Source organism: Centrocercus urophasianus, unplaced genomic scaffold (assembly GCF_019232065.1).
Source record: "Centrocercus urophasianus isolate 14NV4802_14NV808 unplaced genomic scaffold, USGS_Curo_1.0 seq_10, whole genome shotgun sequence".
Lineage (NCBI taxonomy): Eukaryota > Metazoa > Chordata > Aves > Galliformes > Phasianidae > Centrocercus > Centrocercus urophasianus.
Window position 1 is genome coordinate 59,060,794 of NW_024884142.1, and position 27,952 is coordinate 59,088,745.

Sequence of the window (27,952 nt, forward strand, 5' to 3'; positions counted from 1 at the left end):
ATTTACACACTTTCTTCTTCTTCTTCAGGATCCCTTAGATCTGTAACCAGAAGCACTAAAGCATACTGTAAGTTGATGCAGGTGCTTATTTCTTAGGAATTCTGTTATCCACACACTTATTAACCAGGCAGTGTTTGAATACATGTTAAAAATTAAAGAAGAAAGCAGTCAAAGGATTTGTGTTTAGGTGGTAAAAACAGTATCTATCAGCACTCTCTGGATAGCCTTAACAGCACATAGAATCATAGAATGGCTTGGGTTAGAAGGGATCTCAAAGATCATGAAGCTCCTACCTCTCGTGCTGCATGGAGGGCCACCAACCTCCATATCTAATACTAGACCAAACTCCCCAGGGCTCCTTCCAGCCTGGCCTTGAACACCTTCAGGGATGGAGCATCCACAGCCTCTCTGGGCAGCCTGTGCCAGCATGTTGCTTCTTGAAATTTTTGGGTCAGCAGTCCCTTGAAGTTAGCTGACAACATTTTAGGTATTGACTGTTAGCTGTCATGTAGTACACATTACTTGTAGGTAGCCTGACCTGGCTGAAAAAGAAAACGTTGCAGCTACCTGGTTGTCTGCTAAGTGACTGATTCTGTCTGGAGAGGAGGCACAGTGTACTGACTAGTTGACTGGTTCTGCTTGATTGGATTTTGTGTTATGTATAATTATAGGTTATTTAGAGTAGATGTTGATGTCAGTTTTGAAAATTTGTAGAGGATAAATTTAAATGTTTGGGAACAGATAATGAATTTGTAGGTCAAGGGAATACTTAGGGGAAAAGAAAAATCTTATAAAATAGCTTGCTCTAAACTACGTTACTCCAGAGGTTCTGGCCCATCCCACCTCCTCTGCAGAAAAGAAATTCTTCTGCAAGCACCCTAAGCAAAAAAATGGCTTGTCAAACAAACCAATAATTGTGGTAATATTTTCAGTTTATAGACGATGTTTTTGATTTGTTTACTGCCTTGTACGTTTCTATTCCTAAAGCTGGCATTTAAAATTAGCATTATGTATTTGTGGTTTGCTCTTTTTGTAAATCCTATGCTCTGTTATTGAATAACACTGTACCTTACTGTATGGGCAGTACTATTTAAATAAGATTTTTTTTTTTTTTAATGGTGTTTTAATAGTATTTTATCTTGGAATAGACAAGGGATGCTCTGTGAAGATTAGAAATACATTTCAAGTATCTGTGAAGTGTACTATAATACAAAGTAAAGTGTTAGGGACAAGTGATACTGCTGTGTCCCACCTGTCTCTGTGAATAACAGATTGATTATTAGATGCCAATTTTAAGTTCTTAGAACAAATGATGCTTTTCTTTGTGGGTCCAGTGGCAAAATGAAATACTGATAGATTAGCATTGTGTACACTGTATGTGATTGAGTGGAGAGTGGGACACTCTCATTTTTAAATAAGACACTCTGGGGATATAAATGTCTGATTTTTAGATTTCCGCATTATAGTAAATTACTGTGGGGTTTTTTTTCCCCTTTTTTTCCTTGAACTGCTAACAGATCTAAGACTGAGTTTAGAAAGCTACCATTGTTTTTTCTCCTGCATGCTGAGAGGACATTGTGTATTGTGTTTTGGGCTGTAAAAGATTCAGAAGTATTCTTGCCATATTGTGGCTGTGGGTGTTTTGCTTTCATGCCATTGTACTTTTTCATATATTGAGACAGTGATATTTTCTTTTGCCAGGACAGCCATTCCAAAGGAATTCAAAAAGATTAACCAACCAACAACTCCATCCCCTCTGACCACCAAAATGTACCCTTCTCTTTCCTCTTTTGATCTCAGACTCTTAATTTAATGAATTTGGTGCTCAAAAAAGGTCGGGATGCCAGACCTGGAGACTGACGATAATTTCAAAAAGATACACACTTTGCTCTGGAAGAGATTTTGAGAGAGACGTTTGCTAGTGGATTCTTGAAATCTATTGTGTTATATACTCCTGTGTTTGTGCTTGTGCATGTTTCTTTAGACAAAAGTTGTAAGCTTTCAGGTTAAGAATGACCACTGTTTGACCAAAAGCAAACATGTGTAATGGTCAGAAGATCTTTTGCCTAAGATTAGCCATTTCCAGTGAAACAGCAGAATGAGTATCAGCTGCTTTTCAGGTACAGATTTTGGAGTTGTGGACACCTGACCAATAGATTGAAAATCAAATCTGTGTAGTAACATGTTTCTTCTAAGTCTCCAAGTGTCTGTCTAATACGCTGCATATTATTCATGACTTGCTTCTGTTTAAAGTTTTTTTTTGATTATCATGAGACCTCTTGCCCACTTCCAAATATTTATCCAGTGAGGTGCTTACTGTGTCCCTGGGTGGAAAACAGAATATGAAATGTCAGCTCCAATCTGCGTTTACAGTGATGTGGCAAATGATGCGATGGCAGTTAGGTAATCCGGGCAAACTAGCACAGATCTCTCCTGGAGACATACAGAATGACCTGCATGCATTTCTAAAAGTGTTTAGAAATTGCTCAGTGATAAACTAAGACAAACATCTGACAAAATTAAGTTTTCATATCTTGGAGACAATTTCCGAGTAGTGTCTTGACTGACTCTGGTTTTTGGGTTTTTCTTTTGCAGCTAGTGAGAGAGTGTAAGGAGGTTCTAAAGGGTGGCCTGTTAATGAAGCAATATTACCAATTTATGTTGCGTGAGGTGTTAGATGACCTGCAAAAGATTGATTGCAACATTGATGCTTTTGAAGAGGACCTGCATAAAATGTTAATGGTAAGCTTCAAAACCAGGGAAGGCGTTTGGAGATCTACTAAGAGTACTGATCTGAATAATACTCACAGATGTGTATTGTTCCTATTAGGTATAGATATTGCTAACCTGTTGTTCTGCTGCGTTAATGTATTGTTGTTCTTCTAAAAGACTCATAATAGCCATTGTCATTTAAAACAATACTAATTCTTGTTTACTGGACCATGGAACAGTAGATCTGTAAATAGCAGGTACTTAAAAGAAAATGCTTCGTAAATAGACCTGTCAATTGCATACACTTTTTAAAATGTTTAATAATCTTTTAGTAGTGAATAAAAAAATATAATTGTTTGATCAACGTTGTGTCTTCATATTTCAATACCTTATGTTCATCCATGAAAGTTGCCTTAATTTTAATCTGTTCATTGTTGTAATAAGCGAAGCACAAAAGTATCTTAAAGGTGCTTTGTTTCTGAATAATCCTAGAAGTAATATTTAAATCAAGTAAATTTAATTTAAATTGCTGTTCCTTTGGATGTGACTTATTTTTTATTATTTTTGAGTTGTATGAGTTTAGTCTTCGCTGTTCTGGGAAAACAAAACAAAACAAAAAACAAATAAAAGCAAGAACAATAAGATTTACTTCAGTTCCTTATTTAATAGTGTTTTATCAGCAGAGCTGCTGGTACTATCAGTTGTTGAGGATACATAGTTTTTTCTTATTACCAGCTTTTTGTTGCCTGTAATGGGGAAAATATGCTGGTACACCTAAAGTTTCTTATGCAGAATGTCTGCTTTTATTGCCATCTGAGATTTCAAGAAACTTCCAGCAGAATTGACCTGTCTAGGTGAAAGGAAAATGATTCATCTTGTCTGTTCTGAAATTCCTTACTTATTTTGTTACGTAGCTCTGATGTTTTGTGCTGTGAGGCAAGAGCTCAAACTTTGACAGCAGTTTCAATTGTATGAGGACCTTGCATTTTGTAACTCATGAAAGGGATGGTGACAGGACTGTGCAAGCTGAAATAGTCTTATCAGAATTTAGAAAAGCACCACAGTGTCTGCCCACCGTCAAGTAGAGTTTTAAGATTTTCCATAACTTGGTATTACAACATTGTGATCTGAAAATACCTGAAAAGTATAGGAAATTTTATCCATTTCTAATGAGGACCATTTGTTGATTTTATGGATGATCCAACAAAACATGTGGTTAAGGGCAGTGTTTGAAGAACTGTACTTACCTGGATTTTTTGGTCAGATTAAAACTGTAGTAATGAAAAAAAAAAAAAAAAAAAGAGAAGGGTTGGCATAAAGGGATATAAGGTATAACAGAATCTGAGAGGCTTGTTCTCTGCGCTTATCCATATCCAGGAGTATGGATCCAAATACTTTTGAATAATCCAGTTAATAAAAGATTTAGGAATGGTTTTTTTTTTGTGTGTGTGTGTGGTTTTTTTTTTTCTTTTTTTCAGTAGTTCTGCTTTAACTAGCTCTAACTACAGTATGTATTCAGCAGTATGGTGGTGGACAGCAGCACAGCAAGTAAGGTGATGACTCTACAAGTATTTTCAGAAAAGTATTGTAGAGAGTGTATTTCAGCTCCACTTTTTTATTTCCTGAGTCATACGTTTCACCATCTTTGTGGAAAAACATAACTCATTTTAATTCCTAGCAAACAAAACATGTAGAAATATTTTCTACAAATTGTATAATACTAGGTTTGCTTGTTGATTTGGGAAGTTGTAGTCCTTAGTTTCAGGCTGTGTAACAATTTCTGCTTAAATGATCTCTTTCCATGTGCAGGTTTACTTTGATTACATGCGAAGCTGGATCCAAATGCTACAGCAGTTACCTCAAGCATCTCATAGTTTAAAAAATCTCCTAGAGGAAGAATGGAATTTCACCAAAGAAATAACTCCTTATATAAGAGGAGGAGAAGCTCAAGCTGGAAAACTATTCTGGTAGGTTTTAATTAGTCTGTTTATGACGCCAATTTGTACCAGGTTTTTATGCAAGTTAGTACTTGTTCAGGGTTCCCAGACTGGACTTATTGAGGCTTCAGTAAGCAGGTAATAGTCTTTCTATGAGCTATTAGATTGTTGCAATAAGTGTAGCTACAGGATCCAGTAAGTGCAGATTGCGCTTACTCTAGCTATAACTGGAATGACTGCTAAAATGGAAGGTCCCTGTTCCTGCTAGCCCGCACATGTAGAGCAACAGAAGTCGCCCAAGATGCTGCTTGCTTCTTCAGTTGAACTTGGCAACATAGCTCTCTTGCATTGGATAGAGTAGGAAGAAGTTTAAGGTGCCGTGCTACACTGAATAAGACTGAAATTCCACCATTTCTGTTGTTACAGTGATATTGCAGGAATGCTGCTGAAATCTACAGGAATATTTTTAGATTCTGGACTACAAGACAGTTGTGATGAATTTTGGGCCAGTGCCGATGACAGTACTGCATCAGATGAAATAAGGTATTAAGCCCTTTGGCTTAATAATAATAAGCACAGTTGTGTTTCTTTACCCCTGACAGGTACATACTACATTTTAATTCTTAGAATGAAAACTTAGTGAATGTGACATTCCATAGACTTTTTTGCTGATGTTTCTGCATGTAGTAATATTGAATCATTCTTTTAAAACCTAATAACCTTCTTTTAATTCAGGGTGTCAGAAATTGTTATCTAATGATCTTTAAATTCTGTTTTTATATCCTTAACAAAAACGTGCTTGGACAAATTCAATTGATATTAATCATCTGCTTGTAAATATTTTTTTCTACGATCTTTCTATTGATAGACAAATTAAACAGTCTTCTAATAGCTGTTTAAATGTTAACATGCTTTATTAAAACACTGTCACTTCATTCCTACCAATGTTTCAGGAGGTCTGTCATAGAGACCAGCCGAGCACTCAAAGAACTGTTTCATGAAGCTAGAGAAAGGGCCTCTAAGGCTCTTGGATTTGCTAAAATGCTGAGGAAGGTAAGTTCACAGTAGAGTTTCACGTGATTTACTGATGTTCACTATTATTTATATGCTTTAAATGAATTTAGTTTGAAAGTATTATTCTTTTGATGGGTTGTTTTTTTTTTTTTGATGTTTTGATGTTGCTTTTAGGACCTTGAAATAGCAGCAGAGTTTGCATTGTCAGCCCCTGTCGGAGATCTTCTGAATGCTCTGAAAACAAAAGAGTATGTGAAGGTAAATTGAGTTCAAATGCATGAAATTAGTGTGGGGATGCTAAGCAAAGCACCGAAGCATATTTATGCTAATATTTTCAATTTTTTAATGTCACCTGTATATCTCAATATTTAAAATTTCATGTATTTAATACTGAATATTGGCAGTACAGTTATGTCCTTTGTGCTTGTGTGAGAATTATAGCTTATGTTTTGGGAAATCAGAGTCCAATTCCTTGCCCTTTCAAAGATTTCTCATTTAGGAAGTGCAACAATGCTGCAGTAGTGTTTCCCCATCTTGTGAGAGAGGAATAATAACACTTAGTAAGGAATGGGCATATGGTGATGGGTTGGTGGTTGAAATAGATGACATTAGTGGTCCTTTCCAACCTTAATGATTCTATGATTCTGTTAACTATTTCTAGAAAACTGTGCATAGCAAAATTAAATTAATTCCATTGGGCACAGGTGCCCAATACTGACTGCATATTATAAACTCCCACACAAATGGTTTCATGCTTTATTCCTTGGTCTAGTCTTTATTCTAATTTGAATTTAAATAAATCAACTGTTTCCATGAGTTACATTTATTTGGATCTGCTGCACTATTTTTTTTTCCTTATATGTGTTTAAAGTACATAATTTCCAATTGGGTAACAATTGACTGACTTTTACGTGAGAAATTTCCTGTTGGATTTGAATGAGTGATTGCTAAAAGAGGACATTGGTTCAAGGGAAGACAGACAAATTCATAAGAGAGAAGCACATCAGGTGTTGTTAAATATATGGATAAAACCATTATGGATCAAATGATCTTTGTAACTCCTTTCCAGCCTAAGCTATAATCTGTTTAAAAAAAAAAAAAAAAAAGAAAAAGAAAAAAAAAGAAAAAAAGAATCCAAAACATCTGGTTTAGCAGGACACTAGTCTGTGAACTGTTTAAAAGAGAGAGTAGTCGGGAAATGTTTACGTTTACTTTTAAAAAATACTGTTTCTTACACTGCTGCTCTAAGACACAGTGTAGGATTTTGTTAAAGGCAGTACCATTGTTCCTTTGCACACTGTTGAAGAAAAGGTTGGATTTGAAAAGTTTGTTTGAGCATGTGGGTTGAATAATCCATTGTGAAGTCTTTAAGATTTGTCTGCTTGTATGTGTTAACTCTCCCCTTTTTTAAGTTTCTCAGTAAGACATATTTTGGTGATGAACACTTCATATACTGCCTTCTATCACTATGTAGGGAGTTGAAATTTTTAAAAACCTATTCAGTCAGAGGCACAGTAGTGTTTTGGGAAACTGTTTTAGATTTCATTAACAATGTTAAGTTTTCATTTTGACCTATGGATAGTAGTGATTTTAATTGAGAAATGTACCTGCCTTATGTTAAAAATGTTGAATGCAGTGTTTTGTCTTAGCTTGATGGTATCCAACTCTAAAAGAAAGAACTAAACTTAAACTCTGCATCAGTTACCTTATGATGGATCACAGAAATCAACTGTTTTGCTGTTTTCAGAGTCCGATTCTGACTCATGATTTGGTTAAAAATATTGCTTTAGCATGCATATTGTACAGCTACTTGAGATAAGTTGTTTGAATTAGATGACATGTCCCTATTTTATTTATCTCAGAGAAACTGAAGTTCATTCATTCAATCTCATTTTATTTCCTTCTACAGGTACAAATCTCTGGACTCGAGAATTTACAAGTATTTGTTCCAAATAGTATTGCAGGTGAAAAGTCTGTGATATTGCAGCTCCTAAATGCGGCTGCTGGAAAAGATTGCTCAAAAGATTCAGATGAGGTTGCGTATGAGGCCTATTTAATAATGACCAAACACAGTGACAAAGACCATGATGTGGGTGACATGTGGAGTGCATGGGAGGGCCAACCTGTCAAAGTAGTGCCACAAGTGGAAACTGTTGATACGCTACGAAGCATGCAGGTGAGTTGCTTCTTTTGGTTTTGCCTGTTTGTGCGATCTCCACCCTTTTTTGAAGTCTTCCCCTTCCAAAATGATTTAATTGAGGCATGTTTCATTTTACGTGTAGTACTTTAAATTAGAGCATAAGATTGATTCTTAGCTGTGTTAGTAGACTCCACTGAATTTTAATGTTTCTTGAAAGTATTAATCTCTACCGTGTACGTTTTTCACGGATAGATTTTTGTAGTAAGACGTTTTAAAGTCTTATTTGGTGTTCAGATGTGTTGACTTTCATGTTTTATTAAGAACTCACCAGTCTTCAGTAACGTAGGTCAGTTGCATGTTTTCCACACACTGAAACAAATTAGTTTCAGTCTTGAGAGAATTGTGACATTTGAAGTAAAATGTCTGTGGAGTTGCTGGATGTTCAGTGGCTCTTTAGGAAGAAATATTTCCAGTCATACTTCCCTTCATTCCAAGCCAATGGGGGTTCCTGCCAGTAGTTCTGCTGTGCTATAGTATCTGAGCCAACTGCAACTCCCTGCCCATCCTGTTTGCATGCCCTTATGGTAAGCTAAGTGAATTTTCCTTTTAGTATGTCATGCAGTTCCTTGGATCCCTACCATAAATGGGCTCTCCTGTCTACTGACAGACTGACTTTCCGTATCACTGGGTGTGGCCTCAGATGTTCTGAGGGCCTCCAGCAGCTACGGGTAGTTGAAAACAGAAAATACCACTTCTGTATGTAACACTGTTTATCTGTAGGCAAGACCAAACAGTAAAAAACAAACAAACAAAAAGGCTTTTAATTAAGTTTTTAGAATTTCATTGGACTTGTAGTGAAGGTAACATTTCATTCAGTAAGTGAAAACAGCAGAAGATAGAATTCAGTTTGCAAATGGCATCCCATCTGACTTAGATAATATAATATGGATGCATTTATGTTTGTGTCTACGTAACATTTAATAATCTCTTCTGAATTGCACACTGCTTTAATTGCAAGCTAGAGAAAATATTTAAACTTGAGAAAAGGTGTTTTTTTTAAAAAGTAGAAGAGTGCCATCAAAATTTAAAGAAATTTGAGTTTGAAAATATTGTTTACTGGGGAGATTTAAAAAATGCAGATCAAATAAGTATTGTTTTGTAACATTTTTCAGGTCCCTTTTCTGTATTTCGAAATTGACAGCGCCACAGCAAAGATAGCACCACTTGCTATTCCGTGTACTTTCATAAAAGCCTGTTAATATCAGAGCTCTGATTTTCCAAACATACTCTTATATTTTAGTAATTTTCAAAATCTGAGCAGACACTGTGGGTTAAGTCAGTGTTTTTTGCAGTTCCTCTCAAATATATTACCTCACTTGGATAAAATTTGTTTATGTTGATTGTTACCTCCGTCTGCTTGGAGGAAGTATAATTTTTACTCTTAGATATTGCCGTTGTATAAGTATTTTTAGGATCATTTTTTAACATGGTGTTTCCCAATTTTCAACAAGTTAATCATCGTTCCAGAAATGAATAGTAGTATATTCCCCTTGAAAACTTCTTGTGGCATTTAACCTTACAGACCTGTGCTTGAAAGATGAGTGTTTATCAAGCTCTATTGCCAGCATCAAGCTTTTCAGTGCGAATTAAGAATTCTGATGAGTAGCAAAGAGAGAAACCATATAATATGTTAAGATTCCAAAAATTTCCAGTTGGAATTTGCCAATGCAGGATGTGTTTGTAGAGGGAAGGTTTTGTTGATAAGGACTAGTGGTATCTCGTATTCCTAGGTTGACAACCTCCTTCTCGTAGTCATTCAGTCTGCCCACCTTGTGAGTCAGCGAAAAGCTTTCCAACAATCTATAGAAGGGCTCATATCTCTCCACCAGGAACAGACATCCAGCCAACCAGTCATTGCCAAAGCTCTGCAGCAACTAAAGGTAAGCAGTATTCCAGATTATCTCAGTAAAAATGATTTTACTTTGATCACTGGTAAGTAGAGATGTGTAAGGAGAGTTGACTGCAAGGCTAATGACGTTCTGCAGCTGTAATTTGTACAAGACCATTGGAATTTATTTTCAGTATGGTTTTCATTATGTTTTTGCTAAGGATGTGTGAATGTAATTTTGAGCAATGTTAGTATAATCATTGTTATATTAGCTATGTGGGTAACAAGTCTGTAATGCAGTAGAAATATAGTAACAGGAAAAATAATGTCTGTGTTTGAGAGGATTTGTGAATGGAAGGAAAGTGTTTGATTTTTATTTTGTTTTTTTCTTTTTTTCTTTTCTTTTTTTTTTTTTTTTAAAGATCCAGAAATACCAAGATATTTCTGTGTTGAATTTTCAGTATCAGGGCCCTGTGTTTCCTCTTAAATTCAGTAGAAGCTATGTACACAACATTGCTAAAGTATCACCAATGACTGGGTCATATTGTAGATAGTAAAGCTTATTTTCTATCTTTCTTCCTTTGCTTTCTTTGTTTTTAAAGTTGATCTCATACAAGCAAATAAAATGAATTTGCAATACTGCATTTGATTATAAGACTTGCTTAGTGCAAATTCTGAAAAGTACTCGTTATTGTGAATCTGAATGAACTGTGGTGACATTAAAGTACATCTGCATTTAAAATAATGTAATCATCAGATTTGTGCTTGCCATAAACTACTCAGCAGTCAAATATAAATAATAATGTGATCCTGTTTTGTTGTTGTTATTTAGAATGATGCATTGCAGCTATGCAATAAGATAAGCAGTGCCATTGACAGAGTTGATCATATGTTCACATCTGAGTTCGATGCTGAAGTTGATGAATCTGAATCTGTGACTTTGCAGCAGTACTACCGGGAGGCCATGATTCAGGCTTACAATTTTGGGTTTGAGGTAAGGAAAACAAAGAGTTAATGACAATAATGATAATATGATTTGCATAATTGATGTGAAACTATCAGAACACTTAAAAACTATGAATGAAAAAGATTGAAAAAGAACAGAGATATTACAGACTCCAATTAGTAATGTCTGAAACTTAAAAAGTGTTAAGAACTTGCTAAATTCAAGTGTAGTCTTGTAAGCTCTGCTACCTAGTTATGTTCTAGATGAAATCAGAAATCTTTGGTATTGAGTTTCATTGTGTAACTTGGCTTCTCACTGTTTTTCAACCAGGAGTAGCATAAAAAGACATTAGAGCTTCCTTTTGAAGTTTATGGTGGTTCTTTGATGTACTGAATATGGCTTTTGAGTGTTATCCCTACAGTGCTGATGAGAAAATGTCATGTTTATACAATGTATAATGTTTCCTTATTTGATTCCTGTGACCTTTTAAGTTTCTAGATATATATATATTTTTTATGCTGACATACTTTTAAGGATAGTCTTCTAAAAAACATCTGGTACTTCTGATTTTTTTAATGTTTATATACAACTCATTTTTTTCTCTGGATTATCTGCAATACTACTGAAAATAAACATTACTTTGAAGTTCAGTCTCTGATTATGGATCTGTGCATATACGTAGGATATTACTTAAATGTGTACACTACTAAACATCAGCATATGCCCATATGTACACAATAATACATTATGGCTTAAGTGCTGCCCCTCACTGTAATACATTTTGTGTCATATACGTTTACATTTCTTTCTATAATTATGCAACTGCTTGCATGAAATCATTTTGTCTGAGAATAGGATGTGATTGTTACCCTGCACAAAGTTTTCTTAGCCTGAAAATACTCTGGTGGATATTGCAAATAATACTTCTGATATTACTATTATTGTTTGAAAAATAATCTTTGCTTTCTTACAGTACCATAAAGAAGTTGTTCGTCTGATGTCTGGAGAATTCAGGCAGAAAATTGGAGACAAGTATATCAGCTTTGCCAGAAAATGGATGAACTACGTGCTAACAAAATGTGAGAGTGGCCGAGGCACTCGACCCAGGTAACAGCAAACTTGTTAATGTCACAGTAATTTGTGTTACTTTTAAATAATATGGAGGATTCTTCATGCTGTGAACACTGATTAATTGTTTAGAAGCAATTCTTTTGAAGTATTAATGCTTCTGGTACTTGAGTTTTGAAAATAAATTGAATTGTAAATACATAAAGCCAAATGAAGCCCTCAGTTGCTTCGCAGAGTCTTCTGCTGAACGTCTTGCCTCCTGTTAGTTGATAGGAAGAAAAAGTGGAGATCGTTGGACTCAGTTCAGAAACTGGGTATGGGCTATTAGCTCTGGACGAAAGTAGTATGCGACCAGGCGTCTATAAAGACTGCTGTATGTGCAACAGTTGTTCTCAGAGTATTGTACGGAGAAAGAACTGTTGTTTTGTGTGGTTGCAGAAGAGCAACCAACGTAAGAGCTTTTGCCTCCTGTACAAGTCCTTTCTGTCAGTCTCTTCTGAATGTATGGCCCACAGATGAGGAAGAAGTGTTTCCACACTGGTGAAAATTCTTCAGATTTATATGAAGCAATAGTTAAACTAACTGTATCTAGAACTACATTACAGATATCAGAATGCATGTTTCCTCAGTCTGTTGAGAGTACTGTTGGGCCTAGTGGTCTCTCAAAGTCTGCTTAGAGTTAGAGTTAGTACTGTAAAACTCTATTGCAGGATGCCAACATTAAAAAATAAAAAAAGAAAAAAAAGTAAAAAAAGAGGATTTGCATTATCTTCATTATATTGAGGATGTAAATAGAGGCTGGGATGACTGAACAAGAATGATACTGTAGCTTGATTAGTTACACGGTTTTGCAGTGCTTTGCAGCTGACAGATCAGAATTTTGTAGAATTATATTGCTTTATAGTAGATGCTTTATATTGATCTGTGCTTGCCAATGTTTTTTTTATTTATTTTATTTATTTAATTTATTTTTTATTTTTATTTTTCTGTTAAAGAATAGGGCTGATCAGTCTTTCCTAGAGGTGGTCAGTTTTACTTGCAGGCAGAAGTGGAGGAAAGATTGAATAGTCTGAAGCATGTCTGAATAGCCTAATTAGGTAGCTGCTATAATTTACTTGTACCTCGTGGATTGCAGCTTCCAGTTTTAGCTAGCAGTATCGGGGAATAGCTAAAAAGCACAAGTCACTCAAGCCAAGTTAATTATTTGTTACCAATCTCTGGCTCTGAAACCAGTGATGCCCAATTCGTACTAATCAGGTTCTTAAAAAATTATTGGTAGTCTTTTTATCTTGTTTCAAAAATGATAATTTAGGATGGGAACATTGTGGTTTGGCTTGTCACTCTAAAACATTGTGAGTGAATTGATTGTACCATACCTGAAGATAGTACATATATGAGTATTCAATGGGTTGATATAGTACATTTATCAATATTCAGCCATCTGCTTGCTTTATTTGACTGTGTCCTTGTTAAAAGACAAGCATTTATCTGCATGTTACTCAGCAAATATTAGTATGAGTTAAATATGTTACCTTTAATGTATTAAATTGTTTTCTTATTTTTCCTCCTAAAAGTATGAAAAAAAAAATCTGTATAGCTACCATTTGCTTTTCTTTGATGTTGTTGAAACTCTTGTGATGGCTTTCATGTTGTCTAATTCATGTTGTCTATCTCTGAGATAGGTGGGCAACTCAAGGTTTTGATTTTCTTCAAGCCATTGAACCAGCATTTATTTCGGCTCTCCCAGAAGATGATTTCTTGGTATGGAATAAGTTATTCTGATTGTTATTTATTTCTAAGTATTTGTGAAGCGTTTCAATCACTGTCTGTTATCAGGGGTGTTTTTTTATAGAGCTGTGTCCGACTACAGATGCTCTGGAAATTGCTGTTGTGTATGACTGATGATGATGATGATGATGACATCTCTTTAGTTCATGAAGTTATGAACAGTGCATGGTTATGACCACTGGCATTAATATTTTCAAATTGCTGACAGTTCGCCTGTGCTGTCCTGGGAGGCCTGTCTCTGGGCGGGAGAATTTGATAGAGCCTTTACTGCAGAGTTAATAAAAAAAGAAGTGAATATCCTAATAAATTTCTGAATACAAGCTTCTGAGTCTTAGCACCCGAAGTTCACTGACCTTATGAATACAAAAGCACAATCGCTTAAGTGTATTTCTTCAAATTATGATGATATCAAATTGATTTTAAGGAATGTCTCTTTTGTTTTTACTGTGAAAATACCAATAGACTGTAACTATTATGTAACTAACTGGACTGCAGCCAATACTGTTGGTTTTTTTTTCATTGCTTTGCCTTCCCTTTTCTTCTGTGGAAATAAAATCCTGAGGATTTATTTCTGATCTTGATACAGTACTACACAGAAGTAAAAGTACAGTTGCCACAAAGGTTCTCTGATTTTTAATTTTTTATTTTTAGTTTCAAGATCTGTTATGCTAGCCACTTTAGTCTTGCTTTACACAGAAATTTACATAGAAACTATGTAGTTTATAGTTTCTACTTATATTTTTGCCAACAGCTCTTGACTAAGTTACTTTTTTGTTCTTCTATGTCTATGTTGTTGTAAAAGAATTGTCTTCCTGAATGAGAAGGTTAAGCTTACGATGGTAATACAGTAATACTGTAGTTTCAGTAGATAGCCCCTCAGCTTTACTTATCTGATTTGATGCAGTTTCAAAGGTACCTGCTATTCTGAAGAGTAATGTGTGTGTATTTTGGTGTTACTATCTTGCTAGAGGTTGTTATTAATGAGGAAGCTTCTAAGGAGGAAATAATGTGGCCCATGACATTAAAAACTGGTAATTTTGTCTGTAAGTGGAACTGATACTTTCTTGTGACCATGAAAGTGTGCTAACAAGCAATCGCGCATGAGTTAGTTTGTTGACTGATAATTATCTAATATACCTTGGCATTTCCTCAAACAGGGTTTTTATGACAGATGTTTCATACATACAAAAAAAATTCAAAGCCAATATTATGTAATATAGATTAAGTTTGGACATGGAACAAGTAGGAGAGAAAGAGGAAAAAAAACAGAACCTTCACTGCATTTCTAAAGTTTTGCTTTGTTAAAGCTGGATTTCAGTTTTGGAGAGCATTGCTTGAAGCTCTTATGATAATTTAGTTTGACTGCTGTATAACACCAGTTCACAGCATTTTACCTAGAAATGCCTATGTCAATCTTAATCTCTTATTGAAATTATTTTGTATATATTTGTAGTTTATATTTTTATTATTATTATATATATATATGTATATATTTACATATATATATATATATATATATATATATATAATATATATATACATATATATATATACCTGATGGCATTAAAAAGAGGTCTGGATTTGAAGCTCTGGATTTAAGTTTGAGATAGATTTAAGCTCAGTCTAAGTTGATAAGCCAATCAGAGACTAAACACTTTTTTTAAATGTAATCACTGTTCTTTCAGTTAGTGTAGCATCTGGCTTCAAGTTCCAGTCTTCAGTACATTTTTGAATTTCTAGAAGAAATGTTGACCAGTCTGAGTGGCTGGTAGTTAGAAGTGGCTTTTGTAGCAACTGTACCAAAGAACATGATTTTATTTCATTATTGCGAAGATAAATTTTATCCCTGGTGTTCTGACAAGTAAATTGAATCAGAGTCAGATTTAATAGTTTGTGTGAGGTTGCATGGACAATTATGAGTACAACTCATAATCAAGCTCAGATTGCCTGAGCCTAAGTTCAGTGATTTGGCTAATAAACATTCTTTCCCAAGAGTTTTACTTACTTCTTGGGAAGGTTAGGAAGCTGGATGTCTTTTGCTGTGCACTGCATCATATTCATTGTTTTACGGACTTTCATCTTATGATTCAGGCTGTCATACTCTCACCCATATTCTTTCACTGTTTCTTGTTGAGGAGTGGGGTCAGGGTATGGAGGGAAGGTAGCAGAGGTTGTTGCAACATTCTCTTTGTTCCAGCATGCTTGATTGTACATTTTTATTAGTGATGGATAATTGTAAGTTTCACTGGCTTTATATTATGAAATATTTTTTATGGTGATTCATTGTTCAGTTCTCATGGTTACTGAGTTTTGCCAACGTCAGCAGACAAGGCAAAATTAAGACTTTCTATGTAAAAAACAAAACAAAACAAAACAGTCAAAACCTTATATGCATCCTAAAGTTTAATATCATTGGTAGACTGGAGAATAAAGTGTGTAGTTTTTGAGATATTACATATTTAATCAGTATAATTTTATTACTGTGAGATTTACCATATTGTTATGAACTCTCTAGAAATGTAAGATATCACAACGTTTTCTGTTTGCATTTCTAGAGTTTACAAGCTCTGATGAATGAGTGCATTGGCCATGTTATTGGAAAACCTCACAGTCCTGTTACAGGTCTGTACCTTGGTAAGGCAGAAGTTACTGGTGTTGGTTCTTCAGTTTTGCTGCTATTGCTATATAATTTCGATTGTAAATTAGTTTTTAAAAGCTAGAAAGAGAAATAAAGATTTTATTTCAAAGCTTTTGTGATCCTTGATGGGAAATTGTGGTTGTCTGAGGGAAATGTAGATAAATGGTTTTACTCAAGAAATTTAGAAGCTTTACAGATGCTTTTGTCTGATTTGGATCCCTGTGAAGTTTTGCAGATCTTCTGGAGGACTGTGTTTTCTAAAGGTTGATTAAAGAAGCAGTTTTCACTTCAGACAGACATTCACAGCTCCCTCTCCCAAATTTTCTCTGTGGTGCTGCAGGTGTTCACACTTCTGACAGACTTTTATATAAGTGTTGAAGTATAGAGTAGTTAGATTTAGAGGCATGAGATAGAGCTGTGGGAATCAGTTCTCCAAAATCAAAGTTTGTCATGGCTTAAAAAATACCTTTGTTTGGCATACGAAAAAGATCAAGGTATTTTATTGTTTATCATGAGAAGAAGGATGTTTCCTCAGCTGTGTTTCTCTTTTACACGCCTCCCTCTCAGCACTGTTTCTCTCTTCTTCTTCCCAAGTCCACTGAGTGGTTTAACTTTCAAAATACCACATCTTCCTGTCTTTCTCCTGATGCCCACTTCCTGGATAGGGTTGATGGTCAGTGGCATGAAGGGAAGGTAATTTGGCCAAGAGGAAGTTTTTCAGTTATTTTAGGCAAGTTTTACTTTTTATGAAGAATTCTTGTAACTGAGAAACCTTTCACAATCTAAGTCAGCATAATTCCTTGGATAGAAGTATTGCCTAAAATATATGTTAGTCAAATTCTGTACTGTGATGCAAAACCTGTACTTTCACTTTTTACACTGTGTTGTAAATAAACATAACGTAAACTATATCCTAGCTGCTGTTATTGAAGATACTCCTTTCTGTCTCGTGATCAGGAAGAAAATAAGAATTCCTAGTTCTGTTTGTATTCAGTATTGAGTGACTTAAACCCACTGTGATCTTTGCCCTCTTTCCTAAAGCTTAGAATTCAGTTGCATTCATGCTGTTGCCCATAGATACACAACAGGGAGTCTCCTGGTGTTTCATCTTGTCTTTTTCCTTTGTGAAGCAGCATGGATCCACCTTTGTGGACTGGATTCTACCTTCTGCTACTGTCCTTGCAAATTATAGCAGGAAAACCAGCACTGGTCCTGACAAGCATGGTAGTGCAAATAAGGCAGAAAACAAACTTGCCATGATTAATCCGGCCTTGCAGAAAGGGAACTGTCTAGGTTTTGATGAGCAATCAGCTATCTTGTGTCACCATAATTGTCTGACTACTTAGGGAGATATTGGGGAATGGGGAAACACTGTTAACTACTTTTCTGGGCACTGAATGAGCTGATGATGATGATGATGAATGAAGGTCAGTGTGGCTGATTTAGGTATGACCCTTTCCCTGTTCACCATTTATTTGCAGACTGCCAAGGGAAGAGCATTAGCATTGGTAAAACTGTCGCATGTGTTTTTTCCCTAGTTCATTTTGCTTCCTGTTGTCTGAGAAAGCTAATTTTTATGCAAAATGGACATAATAGTGTTGTTTGCTTTTTAATTATTATTCAATTCGCTAGTATTTACTTTGAAGTAAGATAATAAAACATTCTTTCAACTATGAAGTTGAAATAACGAGGATTTACTTTGATTCGAGTAAGTACACGTCTTCAAATTGCTGGTTTTTCATTTTCTTGGGAATTTTAATTATTTTCTAATGAAGTGTTACATGATATAGTGTGAATAATGTTTATTATTCATAGCTTTATAATGGCTTTATTTAAAATCTGAGTGATTAGGATATTTTCTTAAAGGATAAGAAAATACGTGCTGGTTTGCACATAATTCTGTGAAATTGCAGTTAATGTTACTTTTGTGTCCTGAAATGTTCATAACAGAATTTTTCTGCCATTTGAGTTAAGATCTTTTTTTTTTTTTTTGATGTTTGCAGCTATTCATCGAAACAGTCCCCGTCCTGTGAAAGTACCTCGATGCCATAGTGATCCACCAAATCCTCATCTTATCATCCCCACTCCTGAAGGCTTCAGGTATTTAGCATTAGTTTATGTTTCTAAACTGTTTAATCATCTTGTGGCTGTGCTGATTCTTGAAACACAGTGAGTGGAACATCATATCTTTCTTCTTGAAGACAAAACTGTTGGACAGAACTGGTGTGTTAGTGATCTCAATTTTTACAGAAGTGCTTTTAAAGACAATAAAACTACTTTGTTTTCCTCTCCTTCTGCCCCTTTATTTTGCAGCTTTTATTGGTGCATGCTTCCCCACTGTGAAGTCACTCATCCTTTTTGTCTTTCCTGAAAACTGTAGAAGTGGAATAAGTTTCAGTTTAGTGAAAACTATTTGATAGCAAGACTTCATTTTTTTTTTTCTTTCCCTACTTAGAATCTCTGTCTACATGACTGTGACAGTGGTTTCTGTAGTTTAGCTTTAGGTAAGATTTAAAAAAATGTAATATTCTGGAATTTGGTGGAATTTTTGCGTCATTATCAATCTTTGACAACCTAAAAACAACGAATGAGTTCGCTTCCCTTTGAAAGAGTTGACGTGAAAATTTTCATATAGACCTCATCATGCATCTTTTTATACAGAAGGTCTTATTTTTCAAGGACAGCAGCACAGTCAAATTACACACTTGTCTTTTTTCAGAATTGCTTAGCTGCTGGCTGATGCTGGCATTAATCTAAAGACTTAGAGGTCATTATTTTAAGGATGATTTTTCTTGCACATACTGACATTTCCTGAGGCTTCTCAGACCCAAGATTGCTTCACAGGAAAGTCTGTAGGTATTTGGACGACATTTAAAGTCATGCCTCAATGTGCACGCTTCAGAATTTCATTTTTTCAAGTAAACTTTCTGCTCCATCTTTATTATTTTTTTTGAACTCTTTCCTGAAGTTTTTCTTCTTGCCACAGCACACGGAATGTCCCTTGTGATGCACGGAACCCTTGCAACGTTGCTGTCAGTCGCCCCGCTCCCATCGGTAGCGACTCAGCTCAACCCAAATCTGTCAGCAGTACAAATGATACCAGGTAGCCCAGCTCCATGACGTAGCAGTCTCATTCTACTTACATCATCCATATAACTGTTTCCACCCACTTGCATTCCAGTAGATCATTTGCACCGTGCTTTTCCACCCCATCGTATGTTCCACTGGCTTCTTCATTCCTGTTTGACTTGAGTAGGATCTTATATTGTAGATACTGATGAAAAACCCCTTCTCAGAATTAAAATCTCTCAACCAAATTTGTAGTTTAAGCATGTGCTTCTGACATTTGGAGTCAGTAGATAACAAACTCATTTAGTTGAAAACGTCCATGCGATTAACATAATCTAGTCAGTTTGGTATAACTTTACTAAGTTGTATTGATAACTAACACTTGGCACTAAGTTGATTCTTAATACAAATCAACCCAAGGTGTGATATTTGTTTGTTTTGTTTTTATCCTTGTTTTTGTTTTGTTAGATAACAATTTTGGCATTGTGATTATCTGCCATCATTATTTTGAAACATTAGATGGTGGCAAACAAGATTAGACAAGTAAAATATTTCATTCAATAAAAATGATTTTCATTTGCTACCCATACCAACTGGACAACAAAAGCACATACTAAGGTCTTAAGAGGGTATTAAATTGCAGCTTTGTATACAGTATCCTTCCTGCAAGTCTTTTTTGCTGACAAAAGGCCTGAATTTTTGTCATTCATACTATCTGCTTTTATCCTTCATGCTTCCATTTTAAGCCCTCTCTTGAAAAAAAGACAAAGCAGGCAGTAATCTGCAGTGCTATGGGCTTGAAAAGCCTCTTTCAAGTAAGTAAAATTCTAGAGATTTTTCACTGGGAGATTCTGGCACCTTTATATGCATACAGGGTAAAGATTAATTTGTTTTTATGATTTTGAAAATCAAATGCAGAACTTGTTTGATTGTTTTTTTTTTTTTTTTATTACACAGGATATCTGCTGATTGTTATTCAGTTGGTTTTGTTAAAAGGATGGCCAAATATTACAATGTAATATATTTAAAGCAAGTTTCTGCTGTTAATGTAGTCAGAAGAACTTGTAATACGTTGCAGTCCTAAGTACAGATTTTGTTTATTTGTGCTTCAGTAGAAAAGTGGAATCTGTTGGGTCAAGAAAGTGGCATTTGGCTCTGAATGCAAGAGGTGTGAGGTCCAGCTGCTGAAATAGTGCAGAAGCACTAACTTAAGTGCACAAGCTTTGTGCACTTTCCAGAGTCTCATTGGACTTTTATGGCATGATTATAAGCATTACATAGCCATAAAGGGCTGAATGTAGAAACTAGATACATCAATTGAATTGGGCAGTGCATAGTGCATAAATGCTGCCATAGTTCTGTTGAAGTTTTGCTTTAAAAAAAAAACACACAAATAACAGCTGTTCAGTATAGCTGGAAAATGAAATCTGAAGTAGTAATATTTAGTTATTCGCATTGAGCTTAATGATAGGTATAAATTTGTCCTGCATTTGTGCTAATGACGTATATAAATGTTTAATTTCTGAGCTAGCTGATGATATTAATCCTCATTTTATATTTATCCAGGATCAGGGAAAAAATTTAGCAAGTATCTCTCATTTACTCTATTTCTGTGCCTGAGAACATGCAGGCAGTCTTTATGGTCACAGGCAATAAGGAATTTGGGTGGATAGGATAGGACCAACGTGGATTTTAAACATTTGCATTCAAAGTTATGATACTGAGACTTTTCTATTTGGTTACTGCTGTATTTTAGTGACATCAGGAGTTTTTGAGCTCTGTACTATTAGAAATTTTTTTCTTTATCTCTTTAGTATTACTGGTTAAAAGCTCAACTTCCCAAAGAGCATTGAGGATTTTCACTTGCTCAGTTACTCCTCAAATTTCAACAGGCTTTTTGAAGTTGCAGGCACTATAGAACAAACATACTGAGAGCATCATATGGGAAAGAGTGTCCTGGTCTTTGGCTTCTTTTTTCAAGGTTGTGTGTGCTGCTTTTTTTAAAAAAATATTTAATTAGGAAAACATATTGTAGGATAGGAAGGACTTCTCATACAGCTCTTGTATCAACTGTCAGTGAAGGGTTTAATAGTGTTCCTCATTTTCAGTAACGTTTAGCCCATACTCTAAAATATTAGGAGGTATCAATCACAGCTCTTCCACCCCTTAAAAAATGAGAGGAGAACCTTGTGCAGAAGAGATCTACCATAGGAAATTTTGCAGTTTTTACTGTAAAACCTGTGTGGTTTCATCAATATCTTGGTAGCTGGAAAAAGGCGTCTGAAGACTTAAGGTCTTAAAACTCATTTCTCTCAGTACTGTTTCTTTTTCTGTTCAACATGCTTATTCATTTGGGTCTTATTCTGAGGTATCTAATTGCACTCTGCTTTTTAAAGGAGGTAGGGCCTGGACTACAGATAATTTAACACTTTGTGTCTTGTCTGCTGAATTGTGCTTCTACCTGCTGGTTCTTATTTAGCGGTTATGGGCCTTGACTTTGTACTTGTGCTCTGGAAGCATATGAATTAAGTCACTGTTCTTCATCTGATAATGTGGCTCAGGTTATCACCAAGCTGAATCACTTCTGACTGCATATCCATACCTGGCACCAGCCATGTCCTGCAGCAACTGCTTTGTTAGTGTGTTACGTATCAGTAGAAGAGTCTGTTATGACCAACAACGGTTTCACATAGTTAATGTGAACTATTTGATGTGAGTCCAGTTAAAAGCTGGAGGTTTTTATCATAAATAGTGGCATAGTGAAAATTATATAAAAAGTCTTCATTTTGGGGAAAAAATAGCTGAGAGTTTTTCCATTTGCATCTCAGCATCAGTTTTTCTTTCGTGGTTCATATCCTAGGCTTCATAGCTTCTTTTTTCTCTGCTAAACTGCAGTTAAATTGTCACTAGTAGCTATTTAGTGCAATGCTAATTGGTACGATGGCTCTATTTAACAGGGGTTCCAGTGTCCCTGAAAATGATCGACTGGCTTCAATAGCGGCCGAGTTGCAGTTCAGATCCCTTAGTCGTCACTCCAGTCCCACTGAGGAGCGAGAAGGTGATTGTCACAATATTAGGTTGTGACCTGAATGTGCTGATGATTTATGCCATTCACAGATTTTTATCAGTTCCTGGTCCTTAACCCTCTCAATTTTTTTTTTTTCACCTTTCCCATTCAGACTTACATTTTTAACTTCCAGGGTTATACTTTAAGTTCTTCTGTTTTCAGATGTAACTGTTCTCTTGCTTTCCGTATTGTTTCCGAATTATACCTAAAGGAATTTCTTGGTGTCTTACGAAGTTACATTATGCTAAATGAACTGAGTACCATGGTTGCTGAATTATACCCCATCAGATAGTGAATTTCTGAGTGCTGTTAACAAAGTAAACATACAATAAACTGGACCCATTGGGGCAGTGAAGAGCTTCCAGTCAAATTCTTTAACTACCACTGCAGCATTCATGTTACAGATACTTGCTGTTACTTGAATGCAAAACAGTGTGGGTGACTTTGTCTCAATCAGGGTTCCTCTAGGTGTACCCAGCCCCCGTATGTGTGGTATTTTTTGGTAATAAAAGCAGAATCACCGTGTGTCTGAGTTTATAAGAGCCCTCTGGGTCCACTGCTGCAGCCTAGCTCCAGTAGAGGCACTCAGAGCAGGATGCCTCAGCCCAGGTCCAGGTGAGTTCTCAAAATCTCCAAGGAGGAGACTCCACAATTCGTGCCAGTGCTCAGCTACCTGCACAGCAGGTAGAAGCTCTTCCTGGTGATCAGATGGAACATCTGTTGTTCCAATTTGTGCCCTCTGCTTCTTGTCCTGGCACTGGGCACAGCTGAAAGGAGCCGTCTGGCTGTGTCTTTTTTGCATCCTCCTTTCAGATATTCCTACATGTTAATGAAGATCTCCCCCTAAGCCTCCTCTTGTAAGGTGATGTGTTCTGTGCAAATGAGAATGAAGTATGAAATCACAAACAAAGCAGAGCTGGTGTTGCTGTTGTTTCGCAAAACGAAGCAAAACAAATACAATGGAAATTTATCCCAAGTGGTGTGTTTTATTTTGCTTTAAGAAGACAGTGAAATTATTGTTTGTTACAGGCTTATTCTCTTTTTAATATATATCTTTTTAATATATATGTTTGAATGGAAGATTGACTTATATTGGAAAGAAGCTAGTCTTTTTTATGAGGAAGTTTAAAATTTGCTTTCCTGCTGAGTTATATCCCACATATGATTCTCCATGCCCTGACTTGAAATGCTTCCTCAGTTGCTGAAGGAGAGCTCTTTTCCTATATAAATTATATCTCATTTCAGAATAGCTTTCATAGAATCACAGATTCATTAAGATTAAGATTGGAGAAGACCTCTAAGATGTAATCTAATCCAACCACCCACATACCACCAGTATTGTTTGTGCTAAACCATATCTCTCATAACTTGTTTTTTAAAAATAAATCATTTTTTAATTTGGGAGCTTACACTGCTTTATATACTTGTAGGGTGTTGATATGTAAGATTTCAGTTTCTGCTGCGTATGACTGCATAATCCTTAATATGAGATAAAGCCACTTTTATGCTGACAGTATTATTTCTCTAGAACCATCATATCCAAAAGGAGATTCAAGTGGCTCATCCCGGCGGAGCTGGGAGCTCAGAACCTTAATCAACCAGACCAAAGGTAGGAGTCTAGAAGTCACCACAGTGTGGCACATCCTAAGCTATTGCTATGTCTTAATGCTCAATTTTAATGCTCATTTGAAAAGGTTTTCACAGTTTTGTTCCCAGAAAGGGGATTTTTTTTTTTTTTTTTCCCAGAAATCTAGAAGGCTTTTTTTTCATTTGGAACATAAACAGTGAATAAATGGAATTGGTTTAACCTGGAAGGAAAAGAGCAAGGAGCAAACAAAGTTTCCAAAAGAATGCTGCAAAGGAACTGTCCTTACTATCTACTGTAGATAACAAAAGGATTAAAAACTGGCAGTAATCATAGGCAGAAGAATACGGGGATATTTCAGTATCTCCATCTTTTGGAAGCTGTTTGAAAAAGGTTAAACTAGACAGACGTGTAATTTTTCTTCTTAACAAGGAGTGTATAAATGACTGCTTTATTGAAATGTTTTTTAGCTTCACTGGCTAGGATTCAGTTTCATGATGAGACTTCAAATCTGGAGTTACATAATACCTCAAAATATCTGTAATAACAGAACTCTCTTACAATTCAGTAGAGTAAAAAACTTAACTGCCATTCTGTCCTTAATAACCCTAACACATTTCCATTATCTACCTGTGGTTAATTACAGGGGAGATATAACAAATAAAAAAAACCCCAAAAAATAGATCTTTGCATTTCAAACATTTAACTTCCTTTAATCAATTAAAAGATTAGTAGAATAAAACGTATTAAGATAAATTATATTTCCTTTAGTTTCATATTTGATTCATACGTGATGTCTAAAATGCTTCATCCTTTTGCTACTTCTGAAATTTGATGCACAAAAGTTATCCTGTAGGTCAAGTCCCTTGGTATGATATCTGTATGGGAACTGCTGAATCACAGGTGAAGGCAATTCACCTGTGCTGCTGGAAGGGGTGGAGCCTGGCTCCATCTCTCCTAGACCCATTTAAGAGCTGGCTACCAGTGGGGAAGGATCTCTTCTGGAGATCCCCTCCATTGGATTTTCATAGCGAGCCCATGGGTAAGCATCTATTCTGCTTTGGTGTAATAAGTGCGTAGCCAAGCTCTCTGGTGTATCTTATAACTATAACATCTGTACATTCATTGATTGTACAGATATCAAAAGGTAACAAAATAAAATATAAAAACAGAGAGCATTTTTAGTCATATCAATTGTTCATCACTCTTCCTTTCAGACACTGTTTCCAAACAAGCACCAATTGAAGCTGTTCAAAAGTCTGTTCAGTTGTTTGAAGAAAGGAGATACAGAGAGATGAGGAGGAAGAATATCATTGGCCAAGTTTGTGACACACCAAAATCTTATGACAATGTCATGCATGTAGGTTTGAGAAAAGTGACTTTCAAGTGGCAAAGAGGAAACAAAATTGGTAAGTTTGTTAAATGTTCATTTGTCAGACTGGGAAAGAAAATGTAAATTTTTTTGAAGGCAGTCTGAGACTGTCTTCTGAGATATTTCATCTTTGCGTAGGTAATACCAGCATCACTGAAATCAGGATCTTGAAATACAAAATACAGTTGCAGCTGAACTTTGTGGAAGTTCAGTAAAGTTTTCCCTGCCCAAATAAGAAGCAAAGGAATGAAAGGATTTGGTCAGTGTGATTACTTATGTATGATCCTTCAGTTCCTGCACATGTTCAAATCTACTTTGATTTGTTGAGTTCTGCTTTTGGAAGAAACACAAAAATGAGTAGAAATGACCACAATCTTTAGGGTTTGTTTCATTCACCAGCATTGTGGTTTCTTCCCACATATGACTATTATTTCCTCTTTGGTTCAGGATTTGTAGGAAAATCCTCACACTTGAGTGGTTCTCTTTCAGATCAGCCTGTTCAGTTGCTTACACTTTTTATCACTGCATTGAATTCAGGACTATGGGTATTTTATTAGGTGCTACAGGTTAAAAGCTACTTGAAATTTTGAATGAAAATGCAGCTTGAATGACTTTGGCAAGGTGAGATCAGTTGATGTATTATTCACTGTAGTGTAATTCATTTGTCTTAACTGCAGGTGAAGGCCAGTATGGGAAGGTATACACCTGTATTAGTGTTGACACTGGAGAGCTGATGGCTATGAAAGAAGTGAGTATTCAGTATGTGAGAATCGTTGCTGCTCTTGCCTTTTTTCCAAACCAAATATACATGTGTTGTAGGGCAGTAAGGTCTTCTGAACATTGTTGTTAGCTAGCTCAAAAAGGATTGGAAGACAAATTGTTTCTTCATGTGGCCACAATTGCTTTTTGTTGCTTGTTTTTCCTTATGTTCCATAAGCCTTTTCTTTCAGTGTACAAGTTTGAACTTAAGTGAACTTAAATTAAAGAATATGGACAATTCCAGAATGAATATTGAATGAGTACTTACTTAATATGTGTGAACCCTCATGAAGAGATCTTATTTTTGAAAGAAATTTTTCTTACTTTACAGTATTTGACATTTGATTTACTCTTTCTTCATTTCTTAGATAAAAAGATAGGAAGTATCACTTCAGATGTTTTTCAGCTTCTCCTGTATATTGAGTGAGCTAGGGTGAGCCACAAAGCTGTTGATTAACCTGTTGGTTACAGAAAACCTGATTTTCATTATAGAAGCAAGTAAAGCTGTGTAGGCATAGAGATCCTTCTCCCCTCCAACATTTTGTTTTTGAAAGTATGTATACTGTTTGGTTTTACTGCATTTCCATATCCTTGTACAGTGACAACCATCAAGTGTTCACAGCAGTTACCATGGCAGCCGTTTGGTGCAGTTACATTTTAATGTGCCAGTTCTTCCACGTGTGATATGTGTTTGAGCTCACAAAAGCATGGAAAAGAAAAGGTGGGCTTGTGCTTGACTGCTTTTGTGCTGTAGTCACACAATGACCAGCTTTAAAGGTTTGAAGTGACATTTCCCACTATCAGATAGTAGTGCTCTGCTTCTTCTTGAAATACAGCATACAGTTGTTTTAGCCACAGAATCATCAACATCTCTACAAATAATAATGAAAAAGGTTTACTGCAAATGCACAGCGTTGTGACTTCGGAGAGTTGGAGTACATGAAATACTTGAATGCCATTTCCACGAACTGTAATAGGAATTGTTGTAGAGAACAAAACAGTTGTAATGTCCTTGTTTAAAAAAATATATATTGCCTTGTACACAATTAATGAAATTTCTGCATTCTACCAGAACAGTAAAAATAGCATTTCCCATAACTTCCTGAGGATTTTGCTTATTTATGTGTGAATGAGAGCCTTAAATTAGTTGCAGATGATTGCTGATTTTATTTTTTCCCTTCAAGAATGTGCATCTCAGCACATTGTAGGAGAACTAATGAAAACTGTGCCTTTAATCAAAGCTTCCTAATAGTTTTTGTTTCATGCCCCACCTTTTCTTTGCAGCTGCTTCATTCTCAGTAAAGAAACCTCAAAGCAAATCCCTAAATCACCCTTGATGAAATACCTGGCAGTTATTCTTTCTTGAAAGATAGCTGTCACTGCTCTTCTCTGATCCTCTTGTTCCACCACATTTACATTAGAAGGCGAGCTCTGCAGACATACACACATGTGCATACATGTGTGAATTTTAAGTTTCAGCTTTTTTACTTGTAAATGGAGATGGAATTCTGGAACTTCTGTGATTGTACTGTGTTGGAGAAAAAAATCCAACTTTTAGCAGCTTTCTTGATTTTTATATTTTCTCTTGTTCTTTAACAGTTTGAAACTTAATAGCAGTGAAATAATGAAAAATGTTTGTTGCAGATAAGATTTCAACCTAATGATCACAAAACCATCAAAGAAACAGCTGATGAACTGAAGATTTTTGAAGGCATCAAACATCCTAATCTTGTTCGGTATTTTGGTGTGGAGCTCCACAGGGTAAGAAAATATCAATTATGTTGGGAGAGAGGAGGAGGGTTGCATACAGGGCTGAGAAAATTTTAAAAAGCTTTGGTTCATTGGAGGTTTTACTTCAGATCATTCTTGTTTAACTTAATTCTCTGGATGCCTCTGTGGATTGCGTTGCAGTGTCTTTCTGCCCGTGAATATTAAGATCTCTCTAAAATGTAGTTTGCAGAAATGTGCT

At 35.7% G+C, this 27,952-nt stretch overlaps 1 protein-coding gene across 3 annotated transcripts in view; it reads left to right on the forward strand.

Moving 5' to 3' along the window:
- The window catches only part of MAP3K4 (mitogen-activated protein kinase kinase kinase 4), a 68,880-nt gene that overhangs the window by 30,827 nt on the left and 10,101 nt on the right, over nucleotides 1–27,952 (forward strand). Inside the window, exons 5-22 of one of the 3 annotated variants that reach the window (XM_042822328.1) lie at nucleotides 2,596–2,742; nucleotides 4,522–4,679; nucleotides 5,076–5,192; nucleotides 5,603–5,702; nucleotides 5,838–5,921; nucleotides 7,573–7,839; nucleotides 9,594–9,743; nucleotides 10,524–10,685; nucleotides 11,611–11,744; nucleotides 13,388–13,466; nucleotides 16,049–16,115; nucleotides 18,135–18,231; nucleotides 19,118–19,234; nucleotides 22,158–22,258; nucleotides 23,796–23,876; nucleotides 25,070–25,261; nucleotides 25,902–25,972; nucleotides 27,628–27,744. In XM_042822328.1, the coding sequence (XP_042678262.1) occupies nucleotides 2,596–2,742; nucleotides 4,522–4,679; nucleotides 5,076–5,192; nucleotides 5,603–5,702; nucleotides 5,838–5,921; nucleotides 7,573–7,839; nucleotides 9,594–9,743; nucleotides 10,524–10,685; nucleotides 11,611–11,744; nucleotides 13,388–13,466; nucleotides 16,049–16,115; nucleotides 18,135–18,231; nucleotides 19,118–19,234; nucleotides 22,158–22,258; nucleotides 23,796–23,876; nucleotides 25,070–25,261; nucleotides 25,902–25,972; nucleotides 27,628–27,744 (2,241 nt within the window). Of the gene's footprint in view, nucleotides 1–2,595; nucleotides 2,743–4,521; nucleotides 4,680–5,075; nucleotides 5,193–5,602; nucleotides 5,703–5,837; nucleotides 5,922–7,572; nucleotides 7,840–9,593; nucleotides 9,744–10,523; nucleotides 10,686–11,610; nucleotides 11,745–13,387; nucleotides 13,467–16,048; nucleotides 16,128–18,134; nucleotides 18,232–19,117; nucleotides 19,235–22,157; nucleotides 22,259–23,795; nucleotides 23,877–25,069; nucleotides 25,262–25,901; nucleotides 25,973–27,627; nucleotides 27,745–27,952 lie in introns of all 3 variants that reach the window. The other 2 variants (XM_042822141.1, XM_042822231.1) reach the window with 2 other exon arrangements.